A 22,525-nucleotide genomic window follows, 5' to 3' on the forward strand; every position below is an offset into this window, starting at 1 on the left:
ATCTTTCCAAAAGTGTTTGGAAGAATTTAACAAAGTAATTTATTTCTATGTTGGGAGATTTCTTTTGTACCTTCAGCTAGATCTTGTGGCAAGGTTAAGTAAAACTGCAGAGGAGGTGTGTTTGTCAGATGTTAGGGTTTGTTGTCATATTTTGCCATGTGTCATCCTTTATAGTAAGTATATGTTTGAGTTTGGTGGATAGCTATTCAGTTTTGGTGTGCTTATAAAGCCCGTAGATAAGTAGTCTGAATGTGTCTTGTGTCTGGAGTAGAACATTGAGTCAACATACAGCTGTTGTATTTGGGTCATCTAAGGAGAGTTTATGGTTCAAATTGTGGGAGTGAGAAAGTTTTTGAGTTTGTCAGTACTAGTGCTAGACTGGTTTAGGTGGCTTTCGTTCAGCCTTTAGCTTGAATAAATTTATAAGGATAAAACAGTATGCCTGGCATTTTGCTGTGCCTTATCATCCCTGCTGATATCTTAGTGTTCCCTCCATTGGTAGTGCTTCCTCCCATATCAAGGCAAGAGAGGTGCATTCTCCAAGCTCATCCTCGGAATTTTGGCTAGAGGTGCTGGGAGTTCTTTGGGGTGATGGGGTTGTCCACAGCACCCTTCTAGTCTCTGGGTGAGTGAATCGTGTGCACTCCAGCCCCTCTCCACGTGTTCTTGTGGTTCCTTTTTTAAGTCCATTTTCAAGTGGTTCTCGAGGATCTAGAGAATTTTAATGCTTGCATATTCATCCTGAGCAAATTCACCTCAGGCGATAGAACCCTATGAGACAGTCAGGCAGCTCTGGATAAGCTGCTGAATAGAGAGATCTTTTTTAGTCCACTGAGTTTTTGAGATCATTTTGACTTTTTCTCCCTTTTTTTGAGACACTTCAGGCCTGTGGCAATCTTAGGTCTGTATCAGAGCAGAGCAGGGGTCAGACATTGTGTGAATTAAGTGATCTAGATGATGGGTCTCTGGAGATCAGGTGATGACCTGAGTGAATTGATCCTTGAATACTCTGGGTGATCAGTTGGACTTATAGAAGGGTTTTTAACTAACTAACCTGGCAACCGAGGCAACTCCCATACTTTTCTCTGCCTGATCCTGATTCTTTAGTCATCTGAGATATTTATAAGCTTGCGGTTCCCTATGGTATGACTAGCTAGGGGTTTGAATGTTTTTTTAAGGGGTTGTATCAAGTCATGGCGTTGCTGTTTCGAGCCATAGTTCTGCACCAGTCTTCTGGAGGATATCTGTGTCAGATCTGTGTTTTTGGTGGAGAGCCTGGTTTATGGGTTCAGTTTGCAGTTGCAGTCCAACTTTGTCCCATTCAAAGTAGATGTGTTTGTAGTTGGATAGAAAGTAGATGAGAGACAAAAGCCTAGCTGTGGGAGAGGCCCTGAGTCTGTGGCCCTTCCAGTAGGCTTTGAGTGACACCTCAACTCTGGCTCACTTAGCCCTGATGTGCAAGTTCCCATCGCCCTGGTAGTCATGTATTTTCATGTTACATTACATTCAAACTTTTGAGATTTCGATGAAGGGGGTGAGTGGTGTATTGGCCTGTGCCAGGCGGAGGTAGTCGGTATGGACTGCCTTTCCCTGCCCAATCCTCATGGTGACTGGTGACTGTCTCAAAAAGTCAACACCAAGAAAGAGGATTTGCCTCATGACAACGCCAACAAACTGTTGGTTCAAATCAAAAAAGTTCCCTTCCTCTTTATTTTATTTATCCATTCCATTGATCTCTCCCATGGCTTTGCAGATAAGGCTTGTCAAGCTAATGGTTTCTTATAGCATTTAATATTAGTGATAGTTTTATAGGATGTTTGATAATTATAAAAGTGATTAAGCAGTGGCTGGTTAGTGGTGGTGGCAAAATGTTTATGTTGGAGTTGTAGTTTGGTATGTTTGTAATAATCAGGCTGAAAGTGGCATGTTTGGAGGATCTGAAGTTAGGTTTTGTTGACTCTTTTTTGAAATTAATAGATCCTAGGTCTGCTAGGAAAATACCCATATCAGACGAAAGACGGTCAAGATAATGTTAGTTGAAGCGATGTAGAATTGTTATGTCATTAGTTTTATTACAGTTATTAAAGCATGTTAAAGATGAGTGATTTGAATTTATTTCAGGAAGAAGTGGGGGTCAGATAGGCTGTAGTGATCAGTGCTGGTCTTCTATGAGCTGGACATTTTAGGAGACTCCAGTTAGGATTGGAGTCTGAGGAGGAGTTTCCCTGGGGAATGACTTCTGGGTTTAGGTTATTTTTGTACATGGCATGTAGTAGCTATTCATACTCTATGTAACCAGAGAGAAAAAGTAAGACAATGAAGTATCCGATCATAATGGCATCTCAACAGTACATCTGTGGTCATGTGTTCAGGCAATGATACATTACATTTCTGGTTAGCCTTTTGCCATGGTAAATGTATTGAAAACATACTGCTTCTCAGTGCAATATTCAGCTGATTAACTCTTAAACTGTCAACACTGGAAGGTGGCAGGCATCTTGAAAATTTAAGCTAGACTTTGAAATGAACTAGAAGGTGAGTGCTGCATTTTGATCATTTTCTTCCTCTTCTCTAAGTCTGCATGATCTATATAGATCTATTTACATTGATCAAATGATCTAAGCATTGACAGAAATGTCAAGACAGCAAATGTTGACATGTTTCTGTGCATGAACTGAGCAGCAAGCTTGACATGTGCAAAATGAAGCAAAAAATGCAGTGTTTTTCACAGAAGAGTAAGCCCCTCTGCAACATACAGCAGCAAGCTTGACATGTGCAAAATGAAGCAAAAAATGCAGTGTTTTTCACAGAAGAGTAAGCCCCTCTGCAACATACATATGGGAGGCTGCACCCCAACTCCCCCAGCTAATTATATATACTAACTATGAGATCAATTAGTATCTGGGGAAAGGCATATTCACTAACTCTGAGAATTGCCTGATCTTGCACATTTGTTGAACATCTAGTTTAGTTGACCAAACCATTGTTCAACAAAGACATGGCTCCCATATATAACTATACAGGTCTATGTCAAATGATCACCTTTTCGTAAACTTGAAAAAAATATTGATGAGACAATAAGATCAAGTTTCTGAAAACTTGAACATCAAAAACAAACCAACATAAAAATCTACCTTTTTACGTTCCCCACTGCAGCCCCTACACCACCTGCTATTTATATATACCAACTCTGAGATCACACTACAGTGAGGAAAGGGGTAAATATCCTTATCCTCGCTGTACCACAATCTCAAAACTAAAGCTTTGAGTTTTCAAAAACTCAAACATATGGTCTTAACCATATGGAGTTTAAGTTTCTATGGGGAACATGGGAGCCTGCTCTCATCAATCACTCTATGTCATTGTCCCACTGAGGTGAACTTTTCCTGTTTTCCATGCATGGGGGAAAGGGTACAGGAGGAAACATTGCATTTTCTGTGTGTTCTTTTCTTTTCTTTTCAGTCATGAATATGATTTTTCCTGAATTCTTTATTAATGCAGTTAAAGTTCTTTACGTAAATCATTTTACATCCTTGTACATTAATTATATTGCTTCTAATTTGGTTAAAAATTCAGAATGGGGCAAAGTAATAATTTATTTTTTATTATCCTTTCGATATATATGTTGAACTTTTATTTATTCATTTTAAAAGCAAACTAATGATTCCTTTACATATTATCATGGGGATCCATATTACTTTTACAATATTTATCGATGATATTAATTTGCATTTAATGTTTCTTTATAAAGATGGTCCTGTAATAATGTAGAATATTTATGTTTATTCTTCTCTTTCAAATTATTAGATTAGCCTTAAGTTATCTGCTCTCTCTTTCTCCTTTGTTTAAATTGTTTACCTATCTCTGCTCTTCTTCTAGTGATCACTCATTTTTATCTGCCTTGAAGTATCTCTGCATTTTATAATTTCAGAATAATAGGACTGTCCCTGAAATCTTGAGCTCTCTTTAGGTAGAACATAGTTACTTCTGAAAACACTGTTAGGACTCATTGTAGTCTCACTCAAACTAAACCGTTTTCTCTTTACTGACTACTGTATCCCACTATAGAGGCTTTTATCACATGATGTTCTGCTGCTACTACCTGGTAATCAAACATTTAGCCCATAAAGGCTTAAAAATAACAAGCCAGGTATCTCATGCATTCACACCTGCTGGTGCTGTATCTGATACCACAGGTCTTTGTTAAAGTCAGTCATACAAACTTATGTTTGCATTGCACTTGCACTCAATGAATAGCTACTACTAGACTGTTCCTTTAAAAACTGGTGATAATTCCTCTGCAAATATCTCCATGATTAACAACTTCTCAAATGCAAATCATATTCCATTACTTGATGACCTAAATAAATTCTGATGTAATCCTTCTCCAGTGGATCCCATTGCTGAAGCTGCTACCAATGCCTCCTACTTCTATATCCACTTAAGTAGTTGTGTTGGTAACACCGGCTCTATACACAACAAATACAATCAAAACTTTAAAAATTAATCCCTGTGTTGGAATGCTGTTATAAATAAATTATGCAAGAAAAATTAATTGATTAATGCTTGTAAAAGGTCTCATTCTACCTAAGTTAAGAGCACACTCAAGCAAACTAGTGAAAATAAAGCATATTTACTGAGACTGGGAAAGTACTTAGGGGACCGTGAGGAAGCTCAAAGCAGAGAATGAGCTTTAAGTAGTAATTAAAACCAATCCTAACTATAAATCATTCTTTAACTGTGTCAGGAAAGTTAGTAGGTGGAAAGTTATGAAACTTTCATTGTTATCAAAAATTTCCATAACTGAAATTAATAAATCTTGTCTTCTATATTAATTTATTTTAGTAAATAATATCCTTTAGTATCTTAAATTTATTAATTTTGAGTTGCACAAGTTAAACTACCATCATAAATTCATTCAGAACCATAACATAAGCTTTCAGCTATTAAATATTTAGGCAGATTCAAGTTATGTAACTTTATATGGTATTGTCTAGTTTGTGGACTAACTACATTTTTATATTATTACTAATTATTATTGGCCTACCACATAAATAATACTTCGGGTAAACAATTGATATAAAAATCTGAAGGGTTTTGAATTCTTTGTCTTTGTCTTCTTAATATTATGGCCCTTTGTAAGGTCCAGATCCTGAAAATGCTAACTGAGCTTGCCACTTAATTTACATATCTTTTAAAATAGCTTGGGTTACTTAACACTATGTAATTTTCTCAGCTCATTTTGGAGAATCCTAAAACACTAATTGATGGAAAATGGTTAGTAGGAATTATTTCCCCATGTTTCCTGTACAGACTCTAGATAGACTTTCAATTGACATTATTTACCTCTTATTACTGTGTTCTATAAAAATCATACTTTTTCCAGATATCATGTTATAGTATAGTTATTAATATTATTTGCATTAAAAGCAATGCTTTTGTCACACTGATTTGATAGATATCAATAATTCCATGATATGGCTTTAATGAAAATATCATTTATTTCTAAACCCACCTCACTATTATAGTCTCTGTTTTAAAAATTAAAATTGGTGGTGTTCCTTTTTATTTCTCATATTGTATAATGTTATTTCATCAATAAGGCTGGGCTATATTTGGAGCTAGCTGTTAAAAACTTCACAGTCATGTAAAGAAATAGCATTATGTAGATGTATGACTTTTTTGTGTTTATGTAATGTATGCTAAGAAAATATATGCCTTCTCTAAATCTTCTCCTCATGCTTTCTTTGTTATAATGCTGGTCTTCCCCATAGTTTCATTTCTCTCTGTATAATAAAATATTATTGGAGTTCATAAATTCAGATTCAGCAGTGCCTTGACTCAAAAATTCACATGATTGGGCAAGAGGTATACAACTAATAATAACTGTACTTTATTAGTTATCTTTGCTGTATTAGGGAAACTATTTCTACTGAAATAATTACTTTGCAAAATGTCAGTGTTTCTAAATTTTTATCTGCAATGTTAAAAATTATCTTTCTCATCCTTTCAGAAACCGTTTCCTAACTGGGAAGTCATGGGTTCTATTTTGTTATTTACAGAACAGGCATACAAACTGAACTGACTGAACAAGTACCACCAAAAGTGAAAAGGAGTCACTGAGAACAAAACTTTCTTAAACTAAAACACTAAGCGCTTTCGTTGTGTATCAAAGAACATCATCAAAATATACGTCACATAAAACCTATGCCCTTTTTCAAAAGACTAACCACCAAGGAAATAAAGAATGTACGCATAATAAATTGAATAATTAATTCACCATCAACTTGACCCTTGATCACTAGGTACTGCAATATTTATAAGTATACTATATCCAATTTTATAAATAGTAAAGTAGAAATAAAGCAAAAATGCATTAACACACAAGCATAAAAATATGAATATTAATAAATAGAATAATTCAAACAGTAAAAAATAGTAAATGAATCATATAAAAAAGCAAGTCTAATAGACAGCCTATTGTCACAAACTGAAAGCTCTCATTCTAAACATGCTATCTAATAGAAATAAGATCATTCAAACCAGATACTCGAGATAAGTCTGAGCTGCCAATTAAACTCTTGAAGCTCCAGCAGAGTGTTGACATCACTCCCCCCTTAGATTATATTGCACATAATCCACTATAAAAAAAGTTTTTTCAGACAGGATTCAGGAACATTACTACAGCATTAAAAAAGAAAAAAAAATGATCATATTTTTTAAATGTGGGTGTTTTTGCTTTACTTCTGTTTTACTATTTATAAACTTGGACAAAGTATATTTATAAACGGTCATGGTGCCTACTGGACAAGGGTCATTTTGATGATAAATTAATTAATCAATTTAGTATACATGCATTCATTATTTCATTGGTGGTTATTCTTTTAAAGAGGGTGTAGGTTTACTGTGACCTTTACCCTAACAAAGTTCTTTGATACAGAATGAAAGTGCTTACTGTTTTTAGTGTAACAAAGATTTGTTCTTGGTGACTTCGATTCACTTTTGGTGGTACTTGTTCAGTCTTTTCTATTTTGTTATCTGGTTATGATTTAATCATTGAGTCCACTTTCTAATGTTTTATTCTAAGGCTCACTTGAATATTTTAATTTCGGATGATTAGCTATTTTATTCTTCAGCAAGTGATTATTATAACTGTTTATAAATGCTACACACTTAGTATATTGTTACTTATACCTTTTTTGGAGGGGGGTGGTTAGGTAAATGTTTGACATTACTCAGCATAATTTTCAGTTTAGTCTATACTGCTTGTTATCAGTATTCCTTGTATTAACTATTTACTTTCAATGTTTTGATCTTGCACAACCTGAAGAACCAATAAAAAGATATTTGATAAAAATGTCTTATTGACTAGAGACTACTGTTATGGATATATAAATACATATATTTTCTTTTTGTTAAGGAAATAACTGCAAACAAATTATTTTCTCATTTTCTAGCTTAATGACATTGTTCTGTCAGCAGACTGTAAGGAAAAGTGGACTTGTAGCCCAGTTGGTGGTTTAGTGTCGGAGCCAAATACTTGCCAGGATGATGAAATATGTAAGACTGTTGATGGAGTTGTGGGATGCTACAACAAGGGTAATGTTTTTGTTTCAAATTTTCATGAGATATAATGTATATTTCTAAAACAAATGCATGCATTTCTGTACTAAAGTGCTTTATCTTATTTTTTAAATTACACCTTTACCTGAAACTAATACAGACTTTCCAGGATACTTATAAATTCCTTATACTTTGTGCAAGATTTGTAAGCAAAGTCTGCTCTAGGTATAAGGATGTCATTGAAAAATACTAACTAATAATCTTTTATACATACTCCTATACTAAGAGTTCATAAAATACCTTTAAATGCCATTGAATTATTTGTTTTAAGTTCACCTCTATTTTTGACAGAAAGTATAGCAGTATGGATGAGGAAATTCAAGTTTGTCACTTATATGCTAACCACCTACCAGTCATGTCTACCTCCATACTATCTGAACCATACACATATTCTTACCCATCCATTACATGAGATACTGGTAGCAGCCATGCTTAACAACCTATATTTTCTTTGTTAAAAATTGGATTACCATTCCCTACGTAGGAGGCAACAATAGTCTTCTGCTTGACTGCAAGTCCCACAAATGCCAGGGTTCAAAAAGCTGAGATTTACATTCCCTTGACATTTCCTCAGTCCAATCTTCCCTCCAGTAATCAAATTCTCCTGCATTCTCATACATTCTCATACATTATATATATTTTTTGTTATTCAGCACACACACACACACACACACACACACACACACACACATATATATATATAAATAATAGATATTCATAGATATAGATATAGATATAGATATATAGATATAGATATAGATATAGAGATATAGAAATCTTACTGGGCACTTATTTCCAACATAAATGATTGGCAGTCCCTGACTGTAACTGTGACATGTAAGTCTATGGATTCTTAAAACTATCTTCCTACTTTTAACAGTAAATGATGCTTCCCAACTTCTGTCTCAGTATCCTGTGGGAGATATGATTCACTAACCACTTCTTAGTAATGTCTTGAATAGTTATCTCCTGCCTGGTAAATAGATATACAAGTACCTAATTAATAGATTTCTACCTGCCTGGGTGAATAGATATCTCCCTACCTTGGCACTTCTCCTATGGCTAAAGCTTTTAATAACGTCTACCATAGCTGTAATAACATTCTAGTCTCCTATGTATATTAATATCTCATCAAGAAATTGAAGAATAGTTGTCATGACTTCCCTTAAATGAATTTTATGTAAATTTGAGTAGGAGACAAACTGAAACTAGAGTCATATTAATTCCATCACACAACCATTTTATACTCATATCTGCCTAATAAATCCTTTAAGAAAGCAGCACTTCTGAAGGGGCATGTTTTAGAAACTAGTAATGTAGTAACTCTGCTTCCAGCAGATAACCTTGATCTGCTATCCCATCCACGCTCTAATGACATCTCATGTTCAACCTGATTTCAACTGGGTTCTTGGAGAGTAAGCATATTCAGTCTAACTAACCCTATGGATTGAAAAATCTCTGCTGCATTTGCTGGGTAGGATAAACCCATTGACATTCCCTGAGAAATTGTTTTAGTAATTTTCCCATTAGCTTAATTTATCCAGAGACACTACAAATGTCTTGGCCTAGCTAAGCTTATTATTTCTTCAACCTTTAATTTTGTCTTTGTTACCATTCTGAGTGAAACTGAGAGAGCTTCATACATCTGCATGTCTTCTAGGCATCCACTCTTGCAGTCTGCTATTTAATAGATGCCTTTACAATTATTGAATAATTATCTATGAAACAAACACACTGCATGAGCAGAGCTATTAAAAAGGAAACATTAAGTACTTATTTACAAATCAATGGAAACTTTTTACAATCCAGTACACAACCAATTTTGTCTGCACTATTAATAGGTACAAATAATGGCTGAGCGTAAATGTGAAACGGACAAGACCATCTTTCAGCTCCACTTCTTATCTTTTTTTTCCAACATCACTTTTTTCTCCCCAAATAATCTTACCACACTGCTGGCACATTACAAGAAAAATATAATTGCAGGTCAATTAAAAAAAATAGTTCTGCAGTATTCTCAGGATATAACCCTCCAGACAACTACACACATGTTAAAAGTACAGTGCCAAATATACGCTATTTAGCAGAACTACTTGTCCGACATACATATAACATAGTGACATTCAAAAGAAGAACACTAACACTAAAAGCAAAATAAAACTATTTACAATGGTAGCTACAGAAAAATAATTAAGTCTTATAATTCAAAGAAAGATCTATGTTAATTTACAAAACTATGATAACATTTGTAAATCAATGTTTTTCTAACCACACATTCAACTTTAACTAATTATTATATTCAAAGATATTATTTTATTCTCATCTAATATGATCAATATAATCAATTCATTTTGACATAGTATGTTCGCAATGTTTATAAATTCTATTAATGAGGGAGTAATTTCATTTTTCCCATTTTTTGTAATAACTTTAATAGTAATGGGTATCTATCTATACGTGTGTATGCATATGTATATATATATATATATATATATATATATATATATATATATATATATATATATATATATATATATATATATATATATATATATATATATATATATATATATATATATATATATATATATATGGTTTCACTTCAGAATCATGAATTGCTGAGCTGAAATGTCGAATTTCAGCAATTCATGTCCATGAAGCCGAAATTTCAAAATAACAAAAGTGCATAAGCACGAATAGGACTATGTCAAATGCATTTATGTTATCTTACAGAAGTGTTTGGCTGGGATGGTGTCTGCAATTTAAGGTGAGTGAGTGTGCATGAGTGTTTTTGTAACTTGGACGAGAGGGTTAGGGTAGGGAGGTGGAGGTATGAGTGTGTGTGTTGGCTGTGTGTGATTTTTTTTTTTTTTTTTTTTTTTTTTACTGTTTGTGTGATCTCGGAGTTATTATATATAAGTAGGGGGGTGCAGGGGGGCTTGCCTCCCTGCATTTGTGTAGTGTAAGCGTGTGTCTGTGTGGTGTTTTGTTGTATGTAATTGTTTTGTGGTGTGGGTGTTATGGTTTGTGTGTTGTGTGCTGTATGCTGTGTATTCGATGTTGTGATTTCATGATTGTGAAGTGTCGGTGCTGTGATGGTTTTGGCTTTATACTGTCGAAATGCTGAAATTTGATATTTCAGCATTTTGTCAATATGAAGTGAAACCATAAATATATATATATATATATTTGTCTCTCTTTCTCTCTCTCTCTCTCTCTCTGCCAAGTCCCGTCATTCAAATGGGTAGCCGTCTTCATCTACAAAGTCCACCCTAAGTTATGGCACCCACTGCTGTTTTTCTCTGCATGTATACCCTGCACACACACACACACACACACACACACACACACACACACACACACACACACACACACAAAAATGAAGGTTATCATGTGACCACAGCTCGCAAAGTGAGTTTTCATAGTTCTGTGCCAGATGCCATATACCACTTTTAACAGGATGTGCTCGAACTTTACTGAACTGGACCATCTTGCTGACTCATGCAGCTGAGTAACAGAAAGGATTTAACTGGAAGCTAGGCCTGAATTTGCTGTAAACATATTTACATTTGATATATAAATACTGTTTATAATGAGAAATACTGTTTATAATGCATTATGCTATAACTATGAACAATAACAGATGGGCATTAAGGCCACTGAAAATTGTGCTCATGAAATTAACATGATGCTAAAAAACTATGGTGTAAGAAAAATGCATGTTATAGTGAAATCAGCGCATGCATTTTGCTCAGTCCAGTGAGAACAGCATAAATTAACAATGATGTTGTAGCAAAACACAGATGCAGTTGTCAGTAGCCCACACTATACTAAAAGTCTCACTTCTAAATGAGGTTTGAGAACAAACCAGTTTGTCCAGGGACATCTTCAGGTGAGGGTCAGGTAGGAATAGTAATATGAGTTAAGACGGTAGTGGAAGAAAGTTAGTGCACTGGGGATGGAAGGGTTAAAGTAGGAAAGGAGGAGGGTTGGGAGGAAATGAGGTAAGTGCAAGGAGGGGCTTAAATGGCTTTGTGTGAGTGCAATTGGGTAAGGGATCAGATTTTGGTGTGAACTTGCTACTGGCAGATTTGTGTCCATGATGACTGTAGGTACCTTAGAGGACAGTTAGGCCTTGGATTAATAAAAGTAAGTGGGGAGGAAAGGGCTTGGATTAATAACAGTAATCGGGGAGGGTAGGTGTAATGATTGTATCATTTTTTTGTCTCTCTTTCTTCATGTTCCAGGAATTACAGTGTTGCTCACCATGACTTGGGGTGTTTTTGATGCTTGTTACTCTAGTCCTTGAAAAGTGACTATTATACTTTGCTTGCTGCCAGAGGAATTGTTCTGTGGGTAGTTTGGATCATTAATAGGTAGGTGTGGCATTTCTGTTGTAGTGTTGGTTGAACTTTCCATAGTTGCATTGGAAGGTTAACATCCCAACTTTCGGTTAGTTGTAATACTCTCATGGTTGCTTGTGAAAACTTTTCAGGTCAGTTGAATAGCTGTTATTTGCAGCTAGGTATAAGTGTTGGTGGAGACACCATCCGTGCAGTATGGTGGTTCATTTGTGTGGAATCATACAGAAAGGGGCTGCGGTGAATCTCAGCAGGCTAAAGCAGTAAAATGTGCATCCTATTTCTTTCACCCTTGAGGAAAAAATGCTAGAAGAGTTGTATCTGGTTACACAATACCTGTGTGGGTGTAACAAACTGATATTTTATGACCAGCAGGACATTATAATTCAATTTCTGAAAATGTAGCGATTACGGCACAGATGCAGGGATTTGGGTATTGATCCTTCTTAGAGTGATGGGTTTCAGGGTGCCAGTAAATACATCAGTGCTGCAGAAACACTAACCAGCAATGGTTATGCATGCCATTGTGTTGACATATTAATTGATTTAGCTATGTGCTGTATTTTATATTATATCCTTTACAGTATCATTGCAGAATTTGGGGCATACATTTTGGTGGTTGTATAATGTTTTTGCAAGCAGTCATACATATCAAGAGTTTCCTTTAATAGTATCTGCTTTAATTCTGTTTTGTATTTTCTTTTTTTGTTGATCAGTTTGAGCTGGATCATGCATGGTTAGAAGATACGTTCTTTCATTACTTGGCTGGAAGTTGGTGTAATGGTTAAGGTGTTTGGCATTCACACACAAAGTACGGGTTGATTCTTGCTTAGGGCATAGAATGCTTTTCAGGGCTGCTTAACTTTAACTACCATTATAGCAAATATAGGCCTTTGAGCACATACTCTTTAGCATAGAAGAAAACAAACTTTTAGGGGTGGTCCACATTGAAGCAGATAATTTTCTGAGCTAATTGTTTTCTACATGATAGTCGAAGTTGCTGTATGTGTTTATATTGTACTAATCATTCTAATTCAACATTTCTTGCAAAGCAGGAATGCTAATTATTTTCCTGTTAGTGGAGGATGCACATTCAGAAAATGACTTATAAAACATAACCTATATATTTTCAGTTACATGATTTGGTATAAATGAATTCTTAGGGAATGCAAGTCCATACTAGGTTACTTGAAAGTTTTAACTTTTGTAATCTTTTGTTGGGAAACACATAAAACATGAATAGTACACTGTACTTGTAGTGGTCCAGAAATAAATTAGGAATATTTCTTGCACATTGGTCAAAGCATTAGATAATGGGAATATATGTCTAAGTTGAATGGCATGTGCTAATAGGGGTGTGATGGACAGGGACTATGTTTGAATTACAGGTCTGGCATTAGAGTGTATTTTCTGAAGTTATGAAGTCAAAGCTTAATGCTTGGCATTATTTTCTGAGACTAATCTTTACCGCAGTTTCCTTGTTTGACAGCAGGCCACTTTTCATAGCAAGTAAACCAATACATGCAGGGCATTTATAGGCAGACCAAACAGATTCTTATCACCCTCTAGAAGGAAATATGTGCAAGGAAGCAATAGTGTAAGGGAAAGCAGTATTTACAGCAGTTAGCATAACATATTTAATTAGTAGGTTGGGGGCTCAGAGGAAGCAGGCACCGCAGTTAAATGATCCTGTCACAGTGAATATTTAAGCCAACCTAGAGGTGCACAGTGCAGCTTCAGGTAATGACACATTGCTGGCAGTCTGAGTAGGTATTGTCTTTTCTTTTACAGTTGACAGAGCACAGAGTTTGCATCAGCAGGTAGCCTGAGGGAAGGGGACTCAACAGGTGATGGATGCTGCTGCGATGGATGTTCTTGTCATTGGAGCAATGCGCAATAAAGTGACAGGTCATGATACACTATTAGGTGTCCGTGGGTGACATGTAGGTTTTCACACATCTGTTTGGATGTGTGCACATATGCTTTCACCTGTGCAGTTGGCAGATATGAAGGCATGTTCGTTAACTGAGTTCACAGTAGTCTAAATCAGGTGGGTTACCTTTATCATTTCCTGGATTTTAGGGTAGTCATTTTAGGGGGAATTTTTGGGGCTGGAGAATGGGGTCTCCTTTTGAGAATCAAAGAGAAGACTCATGGATGCATTTTCCCATTAACTTATAGGTATAGTGTCAGCCGCTCATGCAATTTTCTGATTCAGCAGTTAAAGTTGAATTAATAGATGGATTTTCTGAGGGATTTTCTATTAAATCAGGGGTGGGGGTGAGGGATTTGTAGGAATCTGCATTCCTTGCAGAGGAAGGAAGAAATTTTGGAAGGCTTGGTAGTGAAGGAATGGTGGGTGGGTAGGTTAATGGATCTGTTTGATATTTTTCTCTTCAACAGCATTAAGGTTTCTCCATTGGGGCTGGTTCCTATGAAATCAGCAGGGAATTTCATTTGATTTCGTATTTATCTTAGCCCAAGGTCAATTCTATGTATGATTTTATTTCAGGCAATGACACAACAATCAGTTATGTGTCTTTGGATGGTAGAATGCAGGTCATTCGGGAGTTTATGTACCCATGTTTGGCGAAGGTAGATATTGAGTCTATATTTCATTTATTACCAGTTTGGGAGGAAAAGTGTCCATTGTTAGTCATGGTAGTTGGATTTAAGTTTTACTTAAACAAGGTTTTGCCAATGGGATGCTTGGCGGCCTGTGCTAATTTTAGAGGTTTACCATTCCTCTCCATTGGATTTGGCAGCAGTGGGTGGGCAGCCAGAAGATGGTACATTATCTGGATGATTTCTTAAGAGCAGGTGAAGGCTTTGCTAGAGCACTGGAAGGTATACATGTGTTTTTGTGGATGTGTAAGGAACTGGGTGATCTGTTGGTTAGACAAAGTCAGAAGGCCCAAGCAAGGCATTGTTTTGCTGGGAATGCTAGTGGATGCAGGCTATGGTTTGTTTTGTTTACCAGCTAAAAAGGTAACACATTTGAAAGAAAAGATACGGTGGATGAAATTCAAGGACAAGGTGCAGATTGAGGATGTCATGGAGCTCTTTGGGCTCCTGAATTTGGCATGTCATACAGTTCACCTGGATTGTTTCTTTTGTGGGTTCATGTCCCATTTTTTGAATGGTGGAAAAGCAAACATCATTGGGTGAGGGTGAATAAGTTGGTGTGTGCTGATTTAGAATTTGAATAGTTTAATGGTATGGCTTTTTGACAGGTGGACTGGAGTTGTTCAAAGGAATTTGCAATTTTCACAGATGTGGTAGGAAGTATTGGGATGGGGGTGTATTTTGGGGGAATGGTTTGTGTTGCACTGGCAGGCAAGATGGGAGGATAATTGGAGGAGAGATGTTGCTTGTTTGGAGTTGGTTCCAATTTGGCCTGCTTCGAAGGTTTAATAGGAGAAGTTGCAGGAGGAAAGCATTAATTGTCATGTGGACAGTGGTATGAGCCAATGATGTTGACAGGCAAGGTGTGTCAGGTTGGCCTGGAATAATCAGATGCTTGGTACAGAAATTCTGGGCAGCTTTTAAAAGGAAGGCATATGGCAGGGCAATGCCAGACTTTGGTAATCTTGTATTGTAGCTGCCTGAGGAGGAAGGAGTTTGGTCAGAAGAATTGTGGTTGAAATATATGGCCCAGGCTTGGGAACAAGGTAAGGCAGTTCAGTTGGTCAAGGTGGACTAAGAGGCAAATAGTATGGTTGCACAGGTGGCAGGGTACATGACTTTATTAAATCTTGGGCTGTTTGTTGCTGGCATTAGCAATGGTAAATGGAAATTCAGTGACTTTATTAAATCTTTGATTGTGGTTTGTATGTTGAAGGTAGGGGTAGGATTGATAGTGTGAAGACTGACAGACGATGTCTATTGACAAGACAGGTTTTGAAGGTTTTTTTGTGGGGATTAGCATTGGTAAATGGAAATTCATTGGGCTATACTTTATGGGTGTGGTATTTGGTTGTGTAGATCTAAAATGCATCAGTAGGGGAAGAGCAGGCAGATAGCATCGGCTAAGGACAAGCATGGTTGGTTGTGTCTGGTGGGTTAGGCTAAGAGTTTGCTCTGGTATCATGTTGGGAGTCCTCAGGATGTCATTTTGATCAGTAGGGAGCAAGGTGATGACATGTAATCAGTTTGTATATAGGAGGATGAGAGCTTTTCAGTGCTGGTTTTGTGAGAGAGAGGTTTTCCATTCATTTTTTGTGCATTGGAAAGGTGTTGGATTTAGGGAGGGAAGCCAGATTAATTGAAGTTATTAAGAAGGTGGGTTGCTGCATCAAATGCTTTCTTGTCTTATAGTAGATAACAGTACGGTGACTAGCTTAGTATTAAATTAATTTCTGAGGAAAGGAGATGTCATTGTGTCATTCTTATATCCACTGGGTGGCAAAAGGGGACTGCGATTAGACCAGATGGCTTGCAATTGGGTTGACATTGTTTCAGGTGGCAGTTGGGCTGCTTAAATCCTTGGAAATACATTTGGCAGGTAGCAATTTGGGAATGATTCTGAAGCTACAGTTGGTAGTTAGGATAAGTGAGGATCTGTTTATTTAAAGAGGTTGTACGCAGGAATGTGTATTGTGTGGTTGGAGGTGATACCATGGTTATTTTGACTTTGGAAAGGGATCATTGGATTTTTTCATTTAGGTTAGATAGGCAACTGGCTACTTTTGGCATTTATATGATAGGGCAGTCGGATATCGATGACAGGGATCCAGTCTGGTTCAGAGAGGCTAGAGTACACCTGAATGATTTTAGTGGGACCTCTTTACTGTACAATTAGGTTTATTTTGGAGAGGTTGCTGAAGGTTTTGTAGTGAATCAGAGGGAACGACCTGTGTCAGGCTGGTTAGTGGAAAAGATGGGCAGGTCTGTCCATCTTCTCTTCCCCTCTGGTGTTGGATGTTTAACCCAAAGTGTTGGGGAATGAAACTGAGTGATGGGATACTGCTTGATAAGTAAAAGTAAGTGTGCAGAGGTGAGGATGCTGATCGATAAGTAAAAGTAAGTGAGCAGAAGTGGTGACACTACTTATTTGGTGAAGATGAGTGAGCTTACACTGCCCTAGTAAATAGATATTCCTGCTGTGATCAATAAATTAAAATATTGTTCAATAGTTATGTGTATGTAAGTTTAATAAACGTCATTAAATATCATTTGGTGTTGTAGATTTATTGAAGGGAACCGGGGCAAATGAGGTTTGGGAGCGAACCAATTTGTCCAGGGACATCTTCATGTGAGGGTCAGGTAGGAATAGAAATGGGAGTTAAGATGGTAGTGGAAGAGTTGGTATGGTGGGGATGGAAGGGTTAAATTGGGACAGTAAGAGGGTTGGGAAGAAATGATGTAAATGCAAGGAGGGGATTAACTTGTTTTGTGTGGGTGTAATTGGTTAAGGGATCAGATTTTGGTGTGAACTCGCTACCCGTCCTACCTCCCTCCCTCTTTTAGGAACATTGAAGATTGTGTGGTTATTTTATAGGTTTGAAGTTTAGGCAGAGAATAGGGTCAGGTTGGTCCCTCTTCTGTTCCCCCTCTGGTGTTGGATGTTTAACTCAATGACTTAGGGAATGAACTAAGTAAAAGGAAATAACTGCAGGTGAGGACACTGCTTGATATGTAATAGTAAGTGAGTGGAGGTGAGGACACTGCTTCATATGTAATAGTAAGTGAGTGGAGGTGAGGACACTGCTTGATAAGTAATAGTAAGTGAGTGGAGGTGAGGACACTGCTTGATATGTAATAGTAAGTGAGTGGAGGTGAGGCCACTGCTTGATATGTAATAGATAAGTGAGTGGAGATGTGGACACTGCTTAGTAAGTAATAGTAAGTGAGTGGAGGTGAGGACACTGCTTGATATGTAATAGTAAGTGAGTGGAGGTGAGGACACTGCTTGATATGTAATAGTAAGTGAGTGGAGGTGAGGACACAGCTTGATAAGTAATAGTAAGTGAGTAGAGGTGAGGACACAGCTTGATATGTAATAGTAAGTGAGTGGAGGTGAGGACACTGCTTCATATGTAATAGTAAGTGAGTGGAGGTGAGGACACTGCTTGATAAGTAATAGTAAGTGAGTGGAGGTGAGGACACTGCTTGATAAGTAATAGTAAGTGAGTGGAGGTGAGTACACTGCTTGATATGTAATAGTAAGTGAGTGGAGATGTGGACACTGCTTAGTAAGTAATAGTAAGTGAGTGGAGGTGAGGACACTGCTTGATATGTAATAGTAAGTGAGTGGAGGACACACTGCTTGAAGTAATAGTAAGTGAGTGGAGGTGAGGACACTGCTTGTAGTAAGTGAGTGGAGGTGAGGACACTGCTTGATAAGTAATAGTAAGTGAGTGGAGGTGAAGACACTGCTTGATAAGTAATAGTAAGTGAGTGGAGGTGAGGCCACTGCTTGATATGTAATAGATAAGTGAGTGGAGATGTGGACACTGCTTAGTAAGTAATAGTAAGTGAGTGGAGGTGAGGACACTGCTTGATATGTAATAGTAAGTGAGTGGAGGTGAGGACACTGCTTGATATGTAATAGTAAGTGAGTGGAGGTGAAGACACTGCTTGATAAGTAATAGTAAGTGAGTGGAGGTGAGGACACTGCTTGATAAGTAATAGTAAGTGAGTGGAGATGAGGACACTGCTTGATATGTAATAGTAAGTGAGTGGAGGTGAGGACACTGCTTGATATGTAATAGTAAGTGAGTGGAGGTGAGGACACTGCTTGATATGTAATAGTAAGTGAGTGGAGGTGAGGACACTGCTTAATAAGTAATAGTAAGTGAGTGGAGGTGAGGACACTGCTTGATATGTAATAGCAAGTGAGTGGAGGTGAGGACACTGCTTGATATGTAATAGTAAGTGAGTGGAGGTGAGGACACTGCTTGATATGTAATAGTAAGTGAGTGGAGGTGAGGACACTGCTTGATAAGTAATAGTAAGTGAGTGGAGATGAGGACACAGCTTGATATGTAATAGTAAGTGAGTGGAGGTGAGGACACTGCTTGATATGTAATAGTAAGTGAGTGGAGGTGAGGCCACTGCTTGATATGTAATAGTAAGTGAGTGGAGATGAGGACACAGTGGAGGAGAGGACACTGCTTGATAAGTAATAGTATGTGAGTGGCGATGAGGACACTGCTTGATAAGTAATAGTAAGTGAGTGGAGGTGAGGACACTGCTTGATATGTAATAGTAAGTGAGTGGAGGTGAGGACACTGCTTGATAAGTAATAGTAAGTGAGTGGAGGTGAGTACACTGCTTGATATGTAATAGTAAGTGAGTGGAGGTGAGGACACTGCTTGATAAGTAATAGTAAGTGAGTGGAGGTGAGGACACTGCTTGATAAGTAATAGTAAGTGAGTGGAGGTGAGGACACTGCTTGACATGTAATAGTAAGTGAGTGGAGTGTGGACACTGCTTGATAAGTAATAGTAAGTGAGTGGAGGTGAGGACACTGCTTGATATGTAATAGTAAGTGAGTGGAGGTGTGGACACTGCTTGATAAGTAATAGTAAGTGGATGGAGGTGAGGACACTGCTTGATAAGTAATAGTAAGTGAGTGGAGGTGAGGACACTTCTTGATAAGTAATAGTATGTGAGTGGAGGTGAGGACACTGCTTGATATGTAATAGTAAGTGAGTGGAGGTGAGGGCACTGCTTGATATGTAATAGTAAGTGAGTGGAGAGTAAGTGAGTGGAGGTGAGCATGATGCTATATTTGGATAGGATGAGCGAGGTTACACTGCCCTAGTAAACGGTCATATGGCTATTCATGCTGTGATCAATAAATTAAAATATTCTTCAATAAAAATATGTTTATGGAAGTTTAATAAAGGTCAAATGTCATTTGGTGTGGTGTGTTTATTGAAGGGGACTGGGACAAATATTCAGATACAGTAACAGGTCAGTTGCAGCAAAATTTAGTTCACACTGAATCTGGATGTGACTGTTCAGTCCTAATTTTGCTTTCACTTTCTGATTCTTTCCAGATGTTTTTTTTTTTTTCGTATATGAGATTATAACTTAATATATCTCTTTTTTGTGGAATCCTCAAGCTGGAAAAATGACAGTGTTTTCAATTTGGTTTCAGACCCATGCAAAGGATTTGTATGCAGAGAAAAAGAGAAATGCGTAGTGAAAAATGATAAACCAGAATGTGTCCCTGAGGGTGACAGTAATGGCTGGATTTGGGGTGATCCCCACTATCACACGTTTGATGGCTACAATTATGACTTTCAAGGCACTTGCACATACACCGTTTTAAAAACCTGTGGCAACGACACCTCCCTACCTCAATTCACAATTAATACAAAGAATGACAACAGAGGAAATACTGCTGTTTCTTATGTGCGACAGGTTGACATATATGTCTTTCAGTACAAGATCTCTATCATGAAATTTGAGAATGGAAAAGTTAGGGTGAGTATTATTAGAAGACTATATAACACAAAAGTCTGTTACAAATTAGTAGTGTTTGCTGAAACCGTACATTTGTTTTATACACAGATTTTATCAATATTTTTAACAAATCTACCTTTTCCATGTTGATAAGGACAGGCTTATTAATATTTCTCTTAAAAGATGTGTACCTCATTTTGCCAGCAACTGTGTTAGCATGTTTCAGATTGTCAGTCCTGGGTTCTTACTATCTGCTTAAATTTTTGGTAACTTTGAAAAATTAAGAAAGCCTTAAAGGTATTGGTATGTTACTGCAGATAGCAGTTTATTTGTAGTCAGTAACAGAATCAGCCAGTAATAAACAATTATGAAACCACTTCTACAGAGCAATTTACAAGATAGAATGCAACATAAATATCAAAAATATAGGCCTTTATTGTCAAACAATGTAAACATCTGGCCATTAAAATGAAACTGCTGCTCACATATGAATGCTAGCCTACAAATGCACTTTTGTTTAACATTAAAAGGTAAAATAAAACACATTTTGTCCCGGCCCCCCTTTAAATAAATCACAACAAACACATAAGGCCATTTGATGACCTTTATTGAACATTTTTGAATAATACACTTTATTCATATCAGAAATTACAACAATTATCTTCATTGATAACAATCTCAGGGCAACATACCTACTCGCCCTGGCCGATTCATACCTCAGGGCAGCATATCTACTCACCCTGTTGCCTCCTCCACCAGGGCAGCATACCTACTCACCCCACCAAACTTAAATAGGCAGTGTACCTGTTACCTCCTTTCCAAACCAATCATTAACCAATGAATCCTCCTTTATTCAAGTAGCGTCCAACAGCTCACTTACTCCCCATGTAATGCAGGACCATCTTCCCTACATGGAGAACAGAAGAGGGCAATCCTGTCCATCTTCTCTGCCACCAGCCTGCTCCCAAGCTGTTCCCACTCCTAATCCATAGCCTTAACCATAGCTTCCAAAAACAACTTCAAGTGAAGATTAAACATATCCAACCCAACCTCATTAAAATACACCCCATCTGCTCGATAAAAATCTCTATATTCAATAGTATGTATCCCCAAAATTCTTAATTGCCTAGCCAATCTCTAATTAATAAACCTCCTAACCCATTTAATAGTCCTATAGCTATGAGTATTCCTCCAGCACAGACAAGGAACCAACTCTGACCAAACAATACCCATCCTCGGATACGGCGTCTGCAACCTCAACCAATCCTGTAGAATAATATCTACTAGTCACTTCTTAGAAAGATTTCCAAAATCATTGCCTCCCAAATGAGTGACTAATATGCTAGGACACCCCACCCTCAATTTTACCTGCTCAAACTCATGCATCAACCTATCCCATCTAAAACCCCTAACCCCATGCCAAGTCACTGACCATCCCAAATGGGACAAACCAAAATTTATACCATCCTCTCTAACTAATGCAAGTTTCCCTGCCCAGTGGATATGCAAGTCCCCCAGGAAGACTGCTTCTGCTTTCCTAGAAAAGAAGAACAGAAAATCATTAATCAAACCAACAACTTTTATCTAATATATGAGAAAAATGTATTTAAAGACCACCTCCCCACCCTCTTAGTGACTTAAATGGAACTACCCTCTCTAGCTAAATCTGAAGCCCTGCCAGTTCAAAAGGAATGAGCTGCAAACCTATCTGGAAAACCCATGCAACAAAAAACCCTCCTAATCAAACATATGAATCTACCACTTGTCACAACCTTCCTATCCACCGAGCAAAAAATTAACTCCGATAAACTTTCCATCCACCTCCTCTTGGATTCCTTAGCCCACCTTATTGGACAAAGGCTAGCATTCCTATCAGGCTTAAGCACCACCAGTGAACCTTTACCCAACTGATCTGTCTTATTCTTCCATAAACCAGTAGTAACCTCCCCATTACCTATGATTACATCCTTCCAACATAACGATCCTATCAGCTCAGAAACACAGAAGGCACCAAAATATAACCATACACACAACATGCATCACATAAAATAATCCAAGGACCCCCCTTGTAATAACGCTAACCCTTTCAACAAAACTTTCAATACCACCCTCCTCAGTGGCCATCA

At 37.3% G+C, this 22,525-nt stretch overlaps 1 protein-coding gene across 1 annotated transcript in view; it reads left to right on the forward strand.

Annotated features, from left to right (window-relative positions):
- LOC122808362 (IgGFc-binding protein-like) overlaps window positions 1–22,525 on the forward strand; it is a 251,858-nt gene that overhangs the window by 92,946 nt on the left and 136,387 nt on the right. The window contains 2 exon segments of the mRNA XM_044079329.1: window positions 7,458–7,599; window positions 20,092–20,420. Coding sequence (XP_043935264.1) covers window positions 7,458–7,599; window positions 20,092–20,420 — 471 coding nt within the window.

Source organism: Protopterus annectens, chromosome 8.part0 (assembly GCF_019279795.1).
Source record: "Protopterus annectens isolate FY-2018-M chromosome 8.part0, PAN1.0, whole genome shotgun sequence".
Lineage (NCBI taxonomy): Eukaryota > Metazoa > Chordata > Ceratodontiformes > Protopteridae > Protopterus > Protopterus annectens.